At 46.3% G+C, this 20037-nt stretch overlaps 1 protein-coding gene across 2 annotated transcripts in view; it reads left to right on the forward strand.

The window, feature by feature from the left end:
* DYNC1LI1 (dynein cytoplasmic 1 light intermediate chain 1) overlaps window positions 1-20037 on the forward strand; it is a 136585-nt gene that overhangs the window by 92821 nt on the left and 23727 nt on the right. For both annotated transcript variants that reach the window (XM_029589409.1, XM_029589408.1), the window contains exons 8-9: window positions 1281-1392; window positions 13682-13741. In XM_029589409.1, the coding sequence (XP_029445269.1) occupies window positions 1281-1392; window positions 13682-13741 (172 nt within the window). The remainder of the gene's footprint in view (window positions 1-1280; window positions 1393-13681; window positions 13742-20037) is intronic.

A 20037-nucleotide genomic window follows, 5' to 3' on the forward strand; every position in this document is an offset into this window, starting at 1 on the left:
CGGCTTAGTGTGCTGCAGCAGTCAAAAAAGCAAACAGAATGTTAGGAATTATTATGAAAGGAATGGTGAATAAAACGGAAAATGTCATAATGCCTCTATATCGCTCCATGGTGAGACCGCACCTTGAATACTGTGTACAATTCTGGTCGCCACATCTAAAAAAGATATAGTTGCAATGGAGAAGGTACAGAGAAGGGCAACCAAAATGATAAGGGGAATGGAACAGCTCCCCTATGAGGAAAGGCTGAAGAGATTAGGGCTGTTCAGCTTAGAGAAGAGACAGCTGAGGGGGGATATGATAGAGGTCTTTAAGATCATGAGAGGTCTTGAATGAGTAGATGTGACTCGGTTATTTACACTTTCGAATAATAGAAGGACTAGGGGGCATTCCATGAAGTTAACAAGTAACACATTTAAGACTAATAGGAGAAAATTATTTTTCACTCAACGCACAATTAAGCTCTGGAATTTGTTGCCAGAGGATGTGGTTAGTGCAGTTAGTGTAGCTGGGTTCAAAAAAGGTTTGGATAAGTTCTTGGAGGAGAAGTCCATTACTGGCTATTAATCAAGTTGACTTGAGGAATAGCCACTGCTATTAAGTGCATCAGTAGCATGGGATCTTCTTAGTGTTTGGGTAATTGCCAGGTTTGGCCTCTGTTGGAAACAGGATGCTGGGCTTGATGGAGCCTTGGTCTGACCCAGCATGGCAATTTCTTATGTTCTTATGACATTTTTCACCTTTTTCATCATTGTGGGAAGGTAATCTGTTTTATTTTTTGTTTGTTCTATTGGTTGGCTATGTTTCGAAGCTTCCTTGGAAGTCCCCTGGTTTGAGGGAAGGAGTTTGTTTTGGGGTTTGATATTCTAAGCTTGTTACAGGATATCAGCATGAGACCCAATATGGGATGTTAACAATCCTGTTAATATCTGGTCTGCATCTGCTAATTGGGGATGGGGGGGGGGGAGGGGTCCATACCCCTTGTGTCTGAACTGGTCTGACTAGATTCAAGGAAAGGAAATTATCTGGTAAGAACAAATTTCTCCTTTTAGAGTGAACTGGCAAATGGGATCTGACAGATTTATACATGAATCACTGTTTTATTTTTATCAGTGATTATGAGGAAAGAATAACTGTTATGGCAGACGGTGCAAAACTGTTTGAATATGGTGATGGACACACTAGTTTACAGGAGGTGCAAAATGCTCGCTTTTAAAATGGCTGATGTAATAAGGAATATACAAATGACCAAAATTATGGTTTTGTGTATGTTTACTTGCAGTCCAGCAGGATGGGATAATGAAAAGAAGATAGGAATTTTACATGAAAACTTTCAGACATTAAAAATAGAAGACAGTTTTGAAGATATCATTACAAAGCCACCTGTTAGAAAGGTAACTCAGTTTTATTATTTATGCTTCTCAAGGTGCTCATTTAATTTGCTAAAAATTTCCCAAGGAACAAATTATGCAACACATTTCGCAAGTAGTATCTAAGCACTATTTTGACTTGCAGATTGATAGTTTTTGTTGGACCAAAATAAGAATTATCCAAAAATGTATATGAAAGCTACATAGGTTCCCTCAGGTGCTAAGTATTAACATAAGGGAACTATGTGGTCTTGAATGCTTATGTACATATTCATTGGAGACTTCTTATACTGATCTAATAAAATGTATTACAATGTGAATCACATGATGTATTGAAGGAGGCAGCAGGAGCCTAAGAGGTTTTGGTACACCTTTGCTTTGAAATCCTAAAATATCATATAAAATTGGCAAAACAGTGCTTATAATTGGCTAAAGAAATTATCAAAAGACTGATCCCCTGCACTCTGGGCTGAACAGACATCCAAAAGACACGAGAGAGAGGATCCTTCTGATTTGGTTTTATGTTCAAGTGAATATGTATGAACTATCTTTGGAATTATTACTTAGATGGAATTATTACTTAGATGGCTAGACAACCATCTAAACCTAAAAAAGTTCGTAAACACTACCACTAAGGACTGCTTTTACAAACTGCAAGTCCTTAAAAAAACTTAAACCCCTCCTCTACTTCTCGGACTTCAGGCTCGTACTGCAATCCATCATACTATCAAAGCTCGACTATTGCAACTCCCTTCTGCTAGGTCTACCCTTCAACACCATCAAACCATTACAGATGGTACAGAATTCCGCGGCTAGAATCCTCACAAGTTCTAACAAAAAAGATCATATCACCCCAATCCTTCGTAACTTACATTGGCTTCCCATCAAACATAGGATACTCTATAAGATACTCACAATAGTACACAAAGCAATATACAATCTGGCTCCTATCATGCTAAGCACTCAACTTCAACCGCATACATCTTCTAGACCAATTAGAAGCGCATACAAAGGAACACTGCATGTCCCACAAGTAAAATCAGCATTGAGCAAACGAGCATTATCTTCAGCAGGACCCCACCAGTGGAACTCGCTCCCCCCAGATCTAAGACTAGAACCCAGTCATCAAGAGTTCAAAAAAAGACTGAAGACCTGGCTTTTCCAACAAGCCTTCCCAGATTCTCAATGATACTTAGACAGGAGGACTTCCTAAATACTTGGTATCCCTAAATTATTGACACCTCACCAATTCCTACTATCAGGACTCCACAACTGCTCAATCAATTTTTGAGTCCATAAGTTCACTATATTATTCTTATTGTATCTATATGGTAGATTTGACAGGTCATCACTACTACATTAAATAGTTAAATTGTATGTACATATTATATTATATTATATTTATTATTACTATGTTAAATTGACATCTGGTTTTATTGTTCCTTATGTTCTACAGTTCTATGTAAAGCCCCCTTCCGCTGTTGGGCAGTTCATCGTTTTATGTAAACCGGAGTGATTTGTAATTCCCACAAGAACTTCAGTATATAAAAATTAAAAATAAATAAATAAATTATGTATAGATTGGAAACAGGTTGCATATCTTTAATCGGTGAATGTTTTTGGTACCTTTCCCTGTATCCTTATAAAAAGTTAATCTGTGAAGTTTAGTATTGACAGCCATGGCCTCTAGATGTGATTGTGTAAGATATACTATCACTGATTTAAAAAAGAAAATTTTCATTTACTGAAGTTACATCATGCTGGTGCAGAATTTTTGCAAGAGACCTATTTAACCCAGGTAGAGCACTTTAAACTTCAAAGGGAATGAATAGGACAGGTATTTTTGGCCTAGGGCAGAGGAGTTTTCATTTGAATACATTAACCTTTGCAGTTAGGCAGCAGATCCAGGGGATGCTTCATCATAGAGGAGTGTACTCTATGCGATCTGCTACATGTTGGCTGCTATTAATGAGCCTAACTTGGGCCAGAGTTCTTTTTTGGTAATCTTCAGCAAATGCTCTTGATGTCTGACATATCAGCTCTTATGATGTGTGGCAATTGGAGTTTTTACATCCTCTTTTAGATGGGTTTCAGTGGCCCCTTCCCATGGTTTGATAAATCTGTTGGTGTGGAGGAGTAGCCTGGAGATTAGAGTAACAGAGTTCAAATCCTGACACTTTGTGACCTTGGGCAAGTCACCATCATCTATTGCTCAGGTATAAACTTAGAACGTAATTTGCAAAGCTGTATTAGTAACATGAGGTATTTAAAGTACCTTGCATTATTCAGCTGCCACAGTATTACTTAGTGGGCCATGGTATTTTTTTCCCTGCAGTTTAGTACATCCCTTTAGATAGCTGTCTGGGGATAGGGAAATGCCTATGGTACATGAATGTAATCCACTTTGAAGTGACTGACCAGTCATAAAAGTGGAATATAAATCAAAATTAAAACATTTAATTCAACTATTATTGTCTAGCTAAAATGTTTGGGGAGAGAGCTCTCCTCCAGGTGTGTTTTTTGGTTTGTTTTTTTTAAGCCAAGGCACAACAGTTCTGACACATTTCATTTTCTTTGCTTGCCAAATATACAGTAAGTTTTGTAAGTCATTTCTGACCAAATCTCAGATAATCATCTTATCTGTAACCTTAAATTATGTAAGTAGGTAGTCCAAGAGGATATTGGTGTGGAGAAGGGAGGTGAACTCTTCACCTCCCTTCTCCACACCAAAAAACAAAAATGTTGAGAGTTTATTAGAAAGATGGATCTTGAGGCAGCATAAAAAAATATATACTTTGAAGACTAGATTACATGCTCTAACATTAGCCAGGGGTGAGCTTAAGGTATTACAGACCCAGTAAGTTTGAAAGGTTACTTAGATGTTACGTAAATTTTGTTTTATTAGCATGGCTAGAACTTTAAAAAAAAAAAAAAAAAAAGTCTATTTCCTAGCGTGTAGCAGATGGACTCAGGACCAATGGGTATAGTGTACTCCTGCTAGCAGTTGGAGATGGATCAGATTTCAATCTGACATCAGCCCCTAGTACATATACCCCTGCAGGAAGTGCAGCTCTTCAGTATTTTCTGTCTCCATAGCAGTTAGGGACTATCTGCACGCTCTCAAGCGTTAGATCAAATTTAAAGAAGAAAACCCAAAATTGAAAGAAGAAAACCTACCTGAAGACGAGCCCCGCTCTCCTGCGGTGATACTCTCGGGTCCCTCCCCCAGTTGAGATTCCCGAGGTGATTTCTGTGGTCCCTCGGAGGTGAGCCTCTGTCTGGCGGCCAAATCACGGCGAGGACCTAGCCTCCCCGATCCTTCGGGTGCGGCTGAGAGGCAGCGGGTACACCCTCGAGCGCGGCGGTGAAGGTATTTGCCCTCTCTCCCCGTAGCCGGAGACCGCCCGGGACGAAACCGGGAAGTGCCGAAGACAAGGTAAGGTAGAAATCTTCTACTCGAATCCGGTCTCTGAGGGTCGAGGACGAGCACAGGTCACCGACTGGGACCAGTGCCACCGGATTGATCCGCCCTAGCAGGGCCAGGCCCCGGCTATTCCAAGAGTCTGCCCATGTGGAGACTCTCCGAGGGGGGTCACCATATTGCCCGTGTGCTCGCCGTCGCCATTTTGGCCTACTCGCCGCGCCGTTCGCCTCCGAGCCAACATCTCCGAGCCAGGCACACAAAACACTTGTACACATAGACTTACCCGCACATAAATCCTTGCGCGCACATAGCTGAGCGCAAATCTACAGCACAGCCACGCGCACAACTTACACGCTCAATCTAAGCGCACCAGAGCGCACAAGATTTACTTGCCAACAACCAAGGCACCCCCAGGAACAGAAATTAAAGCGCAAGGCCTCTGCCCGGCATGCCACATCAGAGCCGCACAAAGAGAGGAGGCCGATGCCCTGTGCGAGGAGGCCCTGGGAGATCCAGCTCAGGGCCAGTCCCACCCAGGGCCGAGTTCCAGCTCCTCGGGGGCACCCCAGACCTAGCCAGGGGGACCCCTCACAGATGGGGACCCCCAAGGAACCAGTGCCTCTCGGCTTTGATCCAGCGTCCATATCATGGGTGGAGTTTTTCAAGGGGATTCACGCCTTTGTCAAATGCAAACTGAACCTCTGGCTGTCCAACCACATGCTCCAGGCCCCTCAAGACCTAGGCACAGGCTCCCATTACCCAGAAGCCCCACCTACGGGGACTCTGACACCTCTGAGGAAGAAGGGGAGCTCCCCCCGGGGACAGAGCCTCACCGAACCATGAGACGCTTCTTCACAAAGGATGAGCTCCTGGACCTGGCCAATCAATGTCTGACGGAGCTCGCTATCCTGGGCCCAGGTACTTCGGGGGAACCGAAACCGAACCCCCTGCTGGAGGGTCTTCGACAGACTTTTCGCCATTTCCCTCTGTTACAAGCAGCACAACAGCTGATTGACCTGGAATGGAATGCTCCGGAGTCAGCATTCAAAGGGGGACGAGCCTTGGCGGCCCTGTACCCCCTGGACCCAGCAACCCAAGATCTTCTTGCATGCCCAAGAGTGGATGCTATGGTCTGCGCGGTCTCTAGGCGCACCCCTATCCCAGTAGAGGGAGGAGCTGCGCTCAAAGATGCACATGACTGACGTCTGGAGTCCATCCTCAAACAATCATTTGACGTCGCCGCTATGTCTCTACAAATTGTGGCCTGCTGTACCGTGGTGACACGTGCCTGCCTATCACAAACCAGGAACAACACCCCGGGAGAAGACATGGAACCAGCGATATCATTCCTAGCGGACGCTGCCTGTGACCTAGTGCGCACAGCGGCCAGAGGAGTGTCTTCTGCGGTGGCTGCCAGGAGACAACTCTGGCTCCGAAGCTGGTCGGCCGACGCATCTTCCAAAACGCGCCTCACAAGGATGCCCTTCAAAGGATCCCTCCTGTTCGGCAGCGAACTAGAGAAACTGGCCGACAAATGGGGTGAGTCCCCATTGCCTCGACTGCCGGAAAATAAGACAAAGAGAAATCAGCGTCCCTTCCCCAGGTCCTCCAGGGGCAGAAGTTTGCAGCGCTTCAATCCTTACAGGAACAACTATCAAGCGCCCTGCCCTACGGGCAGGAACCAGTCCTTTCGGACCAAGCACAACCAGAGGGGAGCCAGCTCGGGTACGGGCCCCAGCCGCACCCCACAATGAGATTCAGCCGACCCATCCAAGGGAAGGAGCCATAGGGGGCAGATTAGCCCTATTCTACCACAGATGGGTCGAGATAACCTCGGACAAGTGGGTCCTAGCCATCATTCGGGAGGGGTACTACCTGGATTTCCTACGAACCCCTCTGGACAAGTACGTGGAGTCCCCCTGCCACGACCCCTCCAAGAGGGTGGCGGTGGAAGCTACACTGTCCAGGCTACTGGCACTCGAGGCCATAACCCCAGTACCTCCACAGGAAAATAAATACTGGCCATTATTCCATTTATTTTATCGTACCCAAGAAAGAGGGAACATTCAGGCCCATCCTGGATCTCAAGTCTGTCAACCGCCACCTCAGGATCCCTCGCTTCCGCATGGAAACCCTACGATCCGTTATAAGGGCGATACAACCAGGAAAGTTTCTCACATCCCTGGATCTTTCGGAGGCCTATCTGCACATCCCCATTCATCAGGAACATCAGCGCTACCTACGCTTCAAAGTCCTGAACCGTCACTACCAGTTCCGGGCACTACCCTTCGGGTTAGCCACAGCACCCCGGACTTTCACCAAGGTAATAGTGGTGGTGGCGGCAACACTGAGGAAGGAAGGAATCCTTGTTCATCCCTACCTGGACGATTGGCTGATCAGAGCAAAGTCACCGGAGGAAAGCCGCCAAGCAACCAGCAAAGTCATAACTCTACTGGAAAGCCTAGGATGGGTAGTCAACACAAACAAAAGCTCCCTACAGCCCTCACAGTCGCTGGAGTACCTAGGAGTCCGATTCGACACCAAAGAGGACAAGGTCAGCCTGACCCCCCCCCCCCACAAGGAGATCAAAATTGTGGAACAGACTACAAACCTTGCTGGACAATCCTCATCCCACAGCATGGGATTACCTGCAAGTCCTCAGGCTGATGGCATCCACACTGGAAGTTGTGCCATGGGCGCAAGCCCACATGAGACCCCTACAGCGCTCACTCCTATCACGGTGGAGCCCACGGTCCCAGAACTAAACCGTACATCTATCACTCCCGGGCAGAGTTCGGACCCAGCTACGGTGGTGGCTGCAGGCCAGCCACATGAGCCGGGGATCAAGTCTGTCCTCCCCAACCTGGACTCTACTCACCACAGATGCCAGTCTACGAGGATGGGGAGCACACTGCGAGGAGCTAACCGCCCAAGGGCAGTGGAACGCAGAAGAGGCGGGATGGAACATCAACTGCCTAGAAGTGCGAGCAGTCAGACTAGCCTGCATGCGGTTCGCCCACAGACTTAGAAACAAAGCAGTCAGAGTATTGTCTGACAACACCACGACAGTGGCCTACATCAACCAGCAGGGGGGAACCAGAAGCTAACAGGTGTCCCTAGAAATAGAAACCCCCCCCCTGATGGCGTGGGCGGAAGCAAACCTCCAGGAGATCTCCGCCGTCCACATCGCCGGGAAAGACAACATCACGGCAGACTTCCTCAGCAGGGAAAATCTAGACCCAGGAGAATGGAGGCTGTTACCCACAGCCTCCATTCTATATACCATATATATATATATGTGGTATATATACCATAATTATATAAGCAATCTTCATAAGTATGTAGGACTCAAAGCCAGCTAATACCACAGTATATTGTATTAATATATAAGCTGAATGTCAGGGCCACTTTTATGTATTTTTTTAAAACATTTTTCAATATATGCAAATAAAATATATCCACTCTGTTTAGAATATAAGTTGCCCAGGGTAAGGGTGTCCGAAGTGAGCTCAATAACCAATTAAGCAAATAATTTTAACCACAAGTAATATTTAGCTTGTGTATCCAAACTGAAAGTGACCCTGACATGGATCCATGATTCAAAAAAAGTGTCTCAAAGGGATTTAAGTATCTTTTGTACCACTTGCTCGTGGTCAGTCCTCCTTGTTACTTTTTTGAAACGATCAGAAACATTGTTTTTTCTACATCTTTGTTCTAACTCTCGTTTCTGGGTTATAATAATTAAAGGGCTGTCTTTTGGGATTAAGGATGAAACCAAGACCTTGAAATGTTTACTCTCCAATATAAATAAGATTTTCTCATTTTATTATACTTACCTTTATTTCGTATCCAAGTCCATATTTAAATCAGATTGAGTTAATTCCTCAGCAATCAGATCAGTTCCTGAGACTTTCTGTAATGACTTTGATATGCCATTTCTACTGTGGAGGTTCATAGGACCATAAAGTGCCTTGCAATTGGGGAAAAATTCAGGTCCTAGTGGTCTGTTTAGGTTTCTATGAGCTTTTCTCATCAGAATGGATGCTGGTGCTTTGTGAACTTTTTGATTACTTAAGAGCCTCAAGCCCCATCTGGGGAATTACTAGATGCTATGATTACTAATTTACAAAAAAGATAGATATGTAACTGATAATTCTTCCAGATCTATTTCCTTCATAAATCCTGACATTAAAATCTTTGCAAAAATGTTAGCTTTGCTTGAAGAACATAATTCTTTAATTGCTGGGGCAGGACCAGATGGGATTGGTTAAAGGAAGATCCTGAATATTAAGTGTTCCATACTTCTCACAAATGAGTCATATTCCTGGCCTTTTGAGGTTGATAAAGCCTTTGACAGGATCAGCTGGTTCTTCCTCTTCTTGATATTGAAGTGGAAGGCCAAATTTTATTGCATGGATTAGCAGACTTTATGCAAATCCCAGAGCCCAAGTACATTTCAACATATCACCTTTACTTCCTGTTTGGAAAAACACTATACAAGGCCACACCTTTTCACCATTTTTTAGTTTAGCAGTGGAACCTCTGGCTCATCTAATTAGAAATCACCTATTAGAGGTTTTATTCTAAAATTTCTCTTCATGAAGATAACTATTTTGTTTCACCATCAGTGAAAAAGAAAATCTGCACCTGCTTTCCTTGTAGTGTTAAACTGAAATAGTAAACTCTAGCTATAAAGTAAACTTCAGAAAATTTGAGGTTCTTAGTATAGGTGCAAAATAAAACAAACCCCCTTTTTGTATGGGATTTAGAATTGCACAAACAGTTTAGGTACTTGGGGTTGAATATGTCTTTGGACCATTGCTATTTCTAATTAGATGAGCCGTGGCGAGCTATAACAGCTAAACTTTCAAAAGGGAAACTTTGATAAAATGAGAAATAGAAAAAACTGAAAGGAGCAGCTACAAAAGTAAAGTGTGCAAGAGGCGTGGTCATCGTTTAAAAAAACAAAACAAAACCCATCCTAGAAGCACAGTCCAGATGTATTCCACACATTAAGAAAGGTGGAAAGAAGGCAAAACAGTTACCGGCTTGGTTAAAAGGGGAGGTGAAAGAAGCTATTTTAGCCAAAAGATCTTCATTCAAAAATTGGAAGGATCCAACAGAAGAAAATAGGATAATGCATAAACGTTGGCAAGTTAAATGTAAGATATTGATAAGACAGGCTAAGAGAGAATTTGAAAAGAAATTGGCTGTAGAGGCAAAAACTCAATTAAAAACTCTTAAATATATCCGAAGCAGCCTGTGAGGGAGTCAGTTGGACCGTTAGATGATCAAGGGGGTTAAAGGGGCACTTAGAGAAGATAAGGCCGTCGCGGAAAGATTAAATGATTTCTTTGCTTCGGTGTTTACTGAAGAGGATGTTGGGGAGGTACCTGTACTGGAGAAGGTTTTCATGGGTAATGATTCAGATGGACTGAACCAAATCAAGGTGAACCTAGATGTGGTAGACCTGATTGACAAACTGAAGAGTAGTAAATCACCCGGACCGGATGGTATGCACCCCAGAGTTCTGAAGGAACTAAAAAATGAAATTTCAGACCTATTAGCAAAAATTTGTAACCTATCATTAAAATCATCCATTGTAATTGAAGACTGGAGGATAGCTAATGTAACCCCAATATTTAAAAAGGGCTCCAGGGGTGATCCGGGAAACTACAGACTGGTTAGCCTGACTTCAGTGCCAGGAAAAATAGTGGAAAGTGTTCTAAACATTAAAATTACAGAACATACAGAAAGACATGGTTTAATGGAACAAAGTCAGCATGGCTTTACCCAAGGCAAGTCTTGCCTCACAAATCTGCTTCACTTTTTTGAAGGAGTTAATAAACATGTGGATAAAGTTGAACCGGTAGATGTAGTATACTTGGATTTTCAGAAGGCATTTGACAAAGTTCCTCATGAGAGGCTTCTAGGAAAAGTAAAAAGTCATGGGATAGGTGGTGATGTCCTTTCTTGGATTACAAACTGGCTAAAAGACAGGAAACAGAGTAGGATTAAATGGACAATTTTCTCAGTGGAAGGGAGTGGGCAGTGGAGTGCCTCAGGGATCTGTATTTGGACCCTTACTTTTCAATATATTTATAAATGATCTGGAAAGAAATATGATGAGTGAGGTAATCAAATTTGCAGATACAAAACTGTTCAGAGTAGTTAAATCACAAGCAGATTGTGATAAATTGCAGGAAGACCTTGTGAGACTGGAAAATTGGGCATCAAAATGGCAGATGAAATTTAATGTGGATAAGTGGAAGGTGATGCATATAGGGGAAAAATAATCCATGCCATAATTACATAATGTTAGGTTCCATATTAGGTGCTACTACCCAAGAGAAAGGTCTAGGTGTCATAGTGATAACACATTGAAATCGTCGGTTCAATGTACTGCGGCAATCAAAAAAGCAAACAATGTTGGGAATTATTAGAAAGGGAATGGTGAATAAAACGGAGAATGTCATAATGCCTCTATATCGCTCCATGGTGAGACCACACCTTGAATACTGTGCACAATTCTGGTTGCCGCATCTCAGAAAAAGATATAATTGCGATGGAGAAAGTACAGAGAAGGGCTACCAAAATAAGGGGAATGGAACAGCTCCCCTATGAGGAAAGACTAAAGAGGTTAGGACTTTTCAGCTTGGAGAAGAGACGGCTGAGGGGGGATATGAAAGAGGTCTTTAAAATCATGAGAGGTCTAGAACGGGTTAATGTGAATCAGTTATTTACTCTTTCAGATAATAGAAAGACTAGGGGGCACTCCTTGAAGTTAGCATGTGGCACATTAAAAACTAATCGGAGAAAGTTATTTTTCACTCCATGCACAATTAAACTCTGGTGACCATCTGCCATCGACGTCTCCACGGCCATTGACTCCCGTCCCTTCCCCCGAGGATCGTGGGGATCGGAGGGAGAAGCATAGTCATAGACATCGCAAGTCTCGAACCGTCGAGGAATCGAAGTCATCGACCTCGGTACCGTCCGAGCCTCCACCGAAGAAGTCTCGATCAGAAGCGGCACCGTCCACTTCTGTTTCTGAGACATTGAGGCAACCCTCACCCCCTCGGGGTTTGGGAGCCGACATTCCAGCAGCTCTCTGCTGGCGCTCCAGACTCGGTCTCTTCATTTAGGAGGTATCCAAGAATTGGGCGGAAGAGGCACTTCTAATTGAGGGCATTATCCTCTACACCCTCTGTTCCATCCACAACAGACTCCATGTCTTTCCTAATTAAGAGTGGGCTCCTAAGCCCTAGACAGCAACCCAGTCAGCATCCGGAATGGGATTTTGACTGGATCACAGAGAGCATAGCCAGCATCCCAATATCCATAAGAGTATCTTCCTGTTAGAGGCAGGCTGTGGTTTTATGTAAAATGTTGTCCAGTGTAATTTCAGATGTGTGGGTTCTCATTGTAGTAAGAGGAGGGTTCATATTAAATCTGTTGTCTCCTGCCAAAACAGACCCCTGGGGGGGTCACTCACCAGATCAAGTACTTCTGATAAAGGAGCTCTCCTTCCTCTTTGCAGGCCAGTGCAGTCAAGCTTGTTTCACCAGAGGAAAGAGGGCAGGGATTCTACTCCAAGTACTTCTTGGTTCTGAAGAAAACATAGGGACTCTGTCCCCTTCTAGTCCTCAGAGCTTTGAACAAGTTTATCAAAAGAGAAAAGTTCAAGATGGTTTCCCTGAGCACCTTAATTCCCTTTCTACAAAAGAGGGACTAGCTATGCTCTCTCATTCCAAAGGATGCTTACGCTTGCACAGATATGTTCCCCAGTCACAGGAAATCTTATTAGTTGTGGGAGACAGTCGCCTCCAATATTGCATGCTGCTTTTTTGGCCTGGCGTCAGCCTCGTATGTCTTTATCAAACGCCTTGCCGTGATGGCAACACAACTGTGCAAGTTGGGGTTGCATGTGTATCCCTATCTGGACAGCTGATTGGTCAAGCACCATCTCTGGCATGAGTAATGGAATTGATGGGCATGGCCATCCGGGTGTTGGAGTTAATACGGTTCGGTATTTACTACCCTGGGTCTCACCTGAGCCTGTCACCTCAACTGGAGTTTATCGGAGCTCTGCTAGACATGACTCAGCCTTCCACAGCAAAAGGCTATTACCCTGATGTCTACAGCAGAAGAGATCCAAATGAGTCAGGAGATGTTAGCATTGGACATACATTGAGGCTGTTGGGCCTCATGACATCAACTATACATGTCACTCCTGTGGCATGCCTCCATATGAGAAGAGCATGATGGACCCTCTGGTCATAGTGGCTGCAGGCCTTCGTGTGAATTTGTGGTATAATACTTCAGTGAAGTAAACCAAGCAAATTTAACTTGGGAAATCAAAGGGGAGAAAAGCTGGAATTGTAATACCTGGGGGTCTCATTTCTTTTACCTTTGAAAGTGAGGATCTCCTAGCATGTAAACTGTACTTTCAGATTTTCATGTACAGAATGCCATTCAAGCTGCAGTTAGGCATGGCTGTGAGAGCTGTTATGGTGACATGCAGCAGCTGAAATGATTGGCGCACTGTGCATCTTGCTCCCTTACCAAAAGGGTTCCTGCATTATTTGTCTATAACATCAATAATGGAAGAAAGTAAAGAAAATACTGGAGGCTATTAGGGTAAACTGAATACTAGACAAGGAGTAAAGAGAGCTTTGGACTATTTTTAATCAGTAAACTGATCAATAAGTGCTATTAAATTGTTGGACTGGATTAAAAAAAAATCTTAGGACTTGAAATGGTTTAAAGTGAAGGCTTATTTCTGAAGATGTATGGAGGGTTAACTTTAGATTTTTAATATATGGCACTAATTTTTTCATACTTTTTTTTACTGTTTGTCTCTTAAATGTGATTATAATTTTGTTGCAGTTTGTTCATGAGAAAGAAGTTGTAGCAGAAGATGACCAAGTATTTCTTATGAAACAACAGGTAAGTGGACCAACCATTGTAGTCAAATTGGTTCAAACTTAATGTACTCAGGGGTACTGTACTTTAAGCATCTCTCTCCAGAAATGTCCCCTTTGCTGGTTAAAAAAAAAAAAAAAAAAGCAGAGGGAGCCCAGAATGTGCTCAGAGCAGAATTAATCCTGGAAGAGGCATAACACACACAGTCAGCAGTGCACACACCTTCTCTCACCGCCCTTTCACACACATTTACAAATTGACAGACGCGCATTTTGGGAATTAACAGGCCGCAGCTTTATTAACAAACCCATCGCCCGAACCCTTTACAGTGTATACCAGTGGTTATCCGCCAGCAAGGTAACCATCTGCAGGCCACCTGGCCGAATCCTGTTTAGGTAGCACCCCGCCACCTAAACCAGCTCAAGCCACCAACCAGTAAGGAGCCGAGCCAAGCCGCCCGACGGGTATTGTCCCGCCAGTTGAAGGCCCCCCCCGTCTTGGCATCCTGTCGCCCATTTAGCCATAGCAAGGCTCGGGCGAACCGCCATAGATGCAGGAAGGTGAGCCTATCCCGTGCCCCCCAAAGATGCAGCTCTGTTATTCCTGCTGAAAACACATTCCAAGGCCTCCTGGATGTTATTAATAAACAAGTCCCTGATGATAAATGGACACCATCTGAGCAAAAAAGGCTCTCCTGCCTATCCCAGGACCACTCGTGCTTAATATGCCTCCCACCCATCATTTCTACCCAAGATCGTATTTGCTGATTGGCCTTAGCCCTACAACACCCCCAGCTGCGCTGGCCCATTGCCGCCGGCCTTGGAATGATGTCTGACCAGCATAATACTACTTGCGGCATCCAGATCAGCAGTGTGGATAAATCCTTCCGAACCACGCTGACAAACTGACGCCCCAAAAGTATGACCCAGTCATTACCCACCAAGTGCACTACCAGCACGTCCGGATGAGGCTTGGATTTCAGTATATGTTGCACCATAGAAAGGAGTTCAGTCCAGCACATCCCTTGCCAACCAAGCCACCGGACGGCCACACCGTGTGTCGCTAAACCCAAATGAGTGCCATAGGGCCCGTTGCTCTGCATGCTTGTGGGCCCAGACAATAAAGGAATGCCCGATGATCCATGCTTGGCTACCATGGGGCCTGACATCTAAAAAAAAAAAACAAACGAGCATTCATTAATATCCCGTGTCTATCCTTGCCGAAACAGGCCGGACATATGTCCTAAATGCTTCAGACTTCCATCTCCCAATTTTTTTTGTATGACCCCTTCCTCCAGGTATGCATCTGCAGCCACTGTGGTGGCCCCTATCCTAAAGGAATGGATCCCATAACACCCTGCCTCCAACCCCAACTTACTCAAACTAACTTTGAAAACCGCCTTGAACTGATAATGACTAAGGGGACGTGAGTCCTGGTGCACCAGCAAATGGCCTCCATCCTCCAGGCGCTGTGCTAAATACTCCACTAGATTCGCCACTGGGCAAGTACTGAGACCCAGCACTGCCTTCAAAACTAGCTTAGTCCCCCGTCCTTCCTGGTCCGTTTTTGATTTTGGGATGGTGAGCTTAACTATTCCCTCTCCCATTTGGACATGCCGGAATTGTAACCCTGTGTTCTCAGCCCCTGGGGAACTAGTTGCACAGAGCCCTCAGCTCTGGCAACTAGTTCCCCTATCCTGAATGCTCCGAAGAAGGCCAAAACAAACGCCGTACAAACAGCACTGTTTCGTACTCAGAGGAGCACACAGCAGCCACTACCCCCCATAGCTTTACCAAGATGTTGTGTGACAGGCAATCTGACATCCTTCTTGACCCCAACACACCTTGCCCAACCTGTTAGTAATTTGCACACCATAAAACGCCCAGCTGGATATCCCCAGCCATGCGCCTTCATAAAAAAGGAGAATCCCGTCAGCTAACAAGTTACTGCTGCCTTAGAAGAACCCTCCCGTCGTGTCTCCTGTATGTATCGCATGAACTCCACATCGTGTACCAGTCCCCAGCACCATCCTTTCCCCAGAAGAAAATCTACTACCTTGGACGATCCGGCCAGATAGTCAATCAGGTTGACGGTGCTAATGATGCCCGCAACAATTGCCAAGCTTCCAGGAACCAAATCTCCATAGGAAATCTGGCACAGGGGCTCTGCAAAGGTCCGCTGAGGGGGCCAGAGTCCTGAACAGTGACTACTTGAAATGAGAGAGAGAGAATCGGCGAGCTCGTTAACCATGCCTGGGACATGTCTCGCCTAAGCCGTAATGTTCAAACGCATGCAGCGCAATATGAATTCCCAAAACAATTCAGAAACCAACACACATTTTGCCAATCTCCTGTTGATCACTTCCACGACCCCCAGATTATCACATCAGAATACCAACTTACGATACCGCACCCGATTTCCCCCCCCCGCCCCCCCACACACGTGCAGTACCACCGTGATGGGGAGCAATTCTAGAAATGCTATGTTTTTTGTGACCCCCCTCTCTGAACCCAATTGACTGGCCAATCTGCCGCACACCAAGAGCCCTGAAAATATACCCCAAATCCCTTGCCCCCTGAGGCATCCGAAAACAGTTCTAACTCCTGACTGGTTGCTACTTCCCTCTGCCACAGACAGACCCCATTAAAATCCACAAGGAAGGTGCACCACATCCTCAAATCCTCCTTCATGCCCTTGGAAATCCTAATTCGATAAAATGGCTTAAGCACTTTGGCCATTGCCACTGAGAATCTCCTCAAAAATACCCTCCCCATGGGTATCAACTGCAGGCAAAATTTAGACTCCCTACCAGTGACTGTAATTGCTGCAGAGTCAACTTACGACAGCCCAGAGCCCCAGCTACCATTTCTTTTAACCTAACTACCTTATTTGCTGGCATCCTAGAGAGACACACTCTATCGAATCTAGCTCAGTGGCCAAAAAGGTCAGCCTGGTCAGTGGCCCTTCAGTCTTAGGGGCAATCGGGATAAGGAACTCTCCCGCTATAGTCAAGAAACAGGACGACAACTTCTCGCACGCATCCGATCCCTGCGGACCAAGAACAAAAAATCATCTAGGTAATGCACTATCAGGCCGATTCAGTAAAATGCACGGGCGAGCCGGTGGCCACTCTCATGGGTGCGCGATTCTGTATGCAAATGAGGGCCCGCGGTAAAAAGGAAGCGCTAGGGACACTAGCACATCCCTAGCGCCTCCTTATTGGTAGAAGCGGCGGCTGTCAGCAAGTTTGACAGCAGACGCTTTAATTTTACCAGAGTCAGTTGTCGAACCCCCCTGACAGCCTCTGGTTCGGAAAACAGACGCCGGCAAAATTGAGCGTCCGTTTTCCGGGCCGCAGGCAGATTTTATTTATTTATTTTTTTGGGGGGGCCCTCCTACTTTAATATCGCTATGATATTAAGTCAGAGGGTGTACAGAAAAGCATTTTTTTGTGCTTTTCTGTACACTTTCCCGGTGCCGGATGAAATTATCTCCTGCCTTTGGGCAAGTGTTAATTTTTGAGGGTAAAATGTGCGGCTTGGCTGCACATTTTATTTTCTGTATCCCGCGGGACTAACTAATAGGCTCATCAACATGCATTTGCATGTTGAGGGCTCCAACGCGCGTCCAAACGGTTAACAGTGCGCTCAGCCATGAGATTGAGCAGCCCATCGGCAAGCACCTATCGAAGTAAAACTTCCCCACAAACTGAAATCCTAGTAAAGGGAAACTATCCGGATGTATTGGCAGTAGGCGAAACGCCGATTTGAATTCGGCCTTAGCCATAAGTGCCCCCTCTCCACACTTAGTATCTGAACCGCCGAATCAAAGGATGCGTACGACACCGAGCATAATTCCCGTGGCACAAAATCATTGACCAACGATCCCACCGGGAAGGACAAGTTATGTATAAGACGGAACTTACCCGCTTCCTTTTTTGAATAACCGTCAGAGGAGACAAAATCAAAAGGACCCGCTATCCTTCCCAGCGCTAACTCAGCTTCCAATTTGCTAGCTACCACTCCTTGCCCCCTGCGCACCGATGGCGTATTCCCCGTGCTAATACTGCCCACCCTCCCACTAAAAGGAATATGGAAACCCTCAGAGAACCCATCCCTAAGTGCCCTTGCCGCCTCTGTCCTTGAGTAAAGCTTTAGCCAGGGCTCCATGGCCTGTATCAACACGGGGGATGGAGTCCTCTGAAATACCTCACTTCCTGGCCGTTGGGGCCGCAGGACCTCTGCTCCCTTGCAATCCCTTCCTTGTACACCTGAGGGCCGGATGCGCAGCTCCGCAGTTCGTGCGCACGCTTAAACTTACAGTCTGTGAAGTTGCATACTGATCTGTTGAATCGCCAACAGACGTCTGGCAGCGCGCCTCCTAGCTTGCCCGCACCCACTGGCGTGGTCCCTGGTTGAAAGAGCCAAATGCCAGCCCCGCTGCTGCCTGCCATCTGTCCGCTACCTTGCCCTCCTGCTGTCACCCTATTGGTCATCTGGGTGAGCCATAGCCCCACATACTGAGTACTCCAGGACATGAATTTTGTTTTCTTCCGTCTTGTCCCGGAAGTGCTCATCATACTTGAGCCATGCCCAACCCTCGTAGTCTTTTTTTTTTTTTTTTTTTTTTTTTTAATTCTTTATCCCTCGTAGTCTTTTTGCGCTGCAAGGATTGCATCTGCGTAAGCTAGCGTGGGGCCATATTGGGACACGTCCTGGCGCCCTATCACACTAGCCATCCTAAGGAAACAGCATATCCAGTCAAAATAGTTCTCAGCACCTTACGCTGTGGTCTTTCTTCTGCCTACCACCTTTCTTACTTCCCCGACAACCTTCTAAAAGCTGGAAAATATCTATATTTCCTCTTCCTAATTTTCTTCCCCAAGGAGCGGGAAACGTCCTCCCATAATTCCGACAGTGTCACCGGCGCCGAGGCCCCTCTATCTACACTTTTCAAACCCTGTTCCTCTGCGGCTGCTGCTGTCCCTGTGGATTCAGTAGATGTAGAACTTGAAGATGTCATAGAGGTGACTGAGGACCTCGAACTTGATCGTTCTTTCCTACGTCTGTGTTTCGACCTACCTCGCTTCCTCCCGCCTGTCACAATACTTGCAGCCCCAGCCGCTTGTCCCCTCAGTTTCGCTGTCCTCTTCCTCTTCCCCACGTCTTGATTTTTTGCTCCCCCCCCTAGTTTCTTCGCACCTTACCAAACCAGACTCACTTTGTGGCAGTGGGGGTGCAATCTATCCAAGGTTGCTGCTTCCAGCTCCTCTGTCTCCCCTCCTGCTGCAATCGCTCCTTGACTCGCTTGTGCCGTCGACGCAGTCATCTCAGGCGCCCACCGTCCACTCCGCTGCCCCGGCTCGTCACTGCAAAATAGAGGGAGATGCCGCAGAACCAGGGACGGCACCGGGATATCTTCCGTATGGGTAACCCTAGTAGTATGGGTCCCCAGCAGGGAATCCTCCTCCATAGAGGCCCCTGCTTGGCCCGGCCCACTCGCTGGCACCCCACGGAGGGATGTGACCCATGCCCCCCTCCCATCCACCAAATCCCCTGCCTGGTTGCACATATCCTGAATAGCTTGGATCCTCCTCGCCTCATAGGCCATAACCACCTCCAGACCCTTGCCACCCTTCCCACAGCCCTAAGAAGGCAGCCGCGCCTGCCCAGGGGACACTGAAATGACCCACAGGCCCACCTCGTCCCATTCCCCACACTTCCCATGTCACCTGAGGATCCCTAGCTGATCCCATAACACTGGTCCCCGGTCTAGGCTCTTCTGGTCTTTGCGGCATGTAAGACCCCACCTCCTAGTTCGGCCCTGTATCCGAAGGCCTCCCCTGTCCCTCATTGCTCCCCAGACCCCCTCCCCCAGAACTTCAGGCACCTGCCCATGGCGTGCTTGCCTCCCAGCCCGGGTACCATGCATCCACGCAAGGAGGGAAAGCCCTGCTGCGGCTCGGATACCCTGATGCTCCCTTCCAGCCCTCCCCTAGTCCCCACAACCATGCCAGTCCCAAATTCCACCCCCTGGGGCTGTTGAAACACAAGGCTCAACCAAGCTCTTCTCCCCCCCCCCCCCCCCCCCCCCCCCAGCTCCTGCCCTTGCCAGGCTTTGCAGACGCCGCACTGGTCACTTCAGCCCCTCCTCTCTGTCTGGCCCAAGAAACTGGCCTATGAACAGTAATTTCAGGCAGAGGGAGCAGTGACTCCTCCCCAGGCCTGCCTCCTATCTGGGCTCCTCCCGCCCTGCTCTACTCAGTTCGAACCGACTCACCCTCAGAACCTGTATCGCTGCAGGCATCCTCACCTGCTGCA

Source organism: Rhinatrema bivittatum, chromosome 2 (genome assembly GCF_901001135.1).
Source record: "Rhinatrema bivittatum chromosome 2, aRhiBiv1.1, whole genome shotgun sequence".
Taxonomy (NCBI): domain Eukaryota; kingdom Metazoa; phylum Chordata; class Amphibia; order Gymnophiona; family Rhinatrematidae; genus Rhinatrema; species Rhinatrema bivittatum.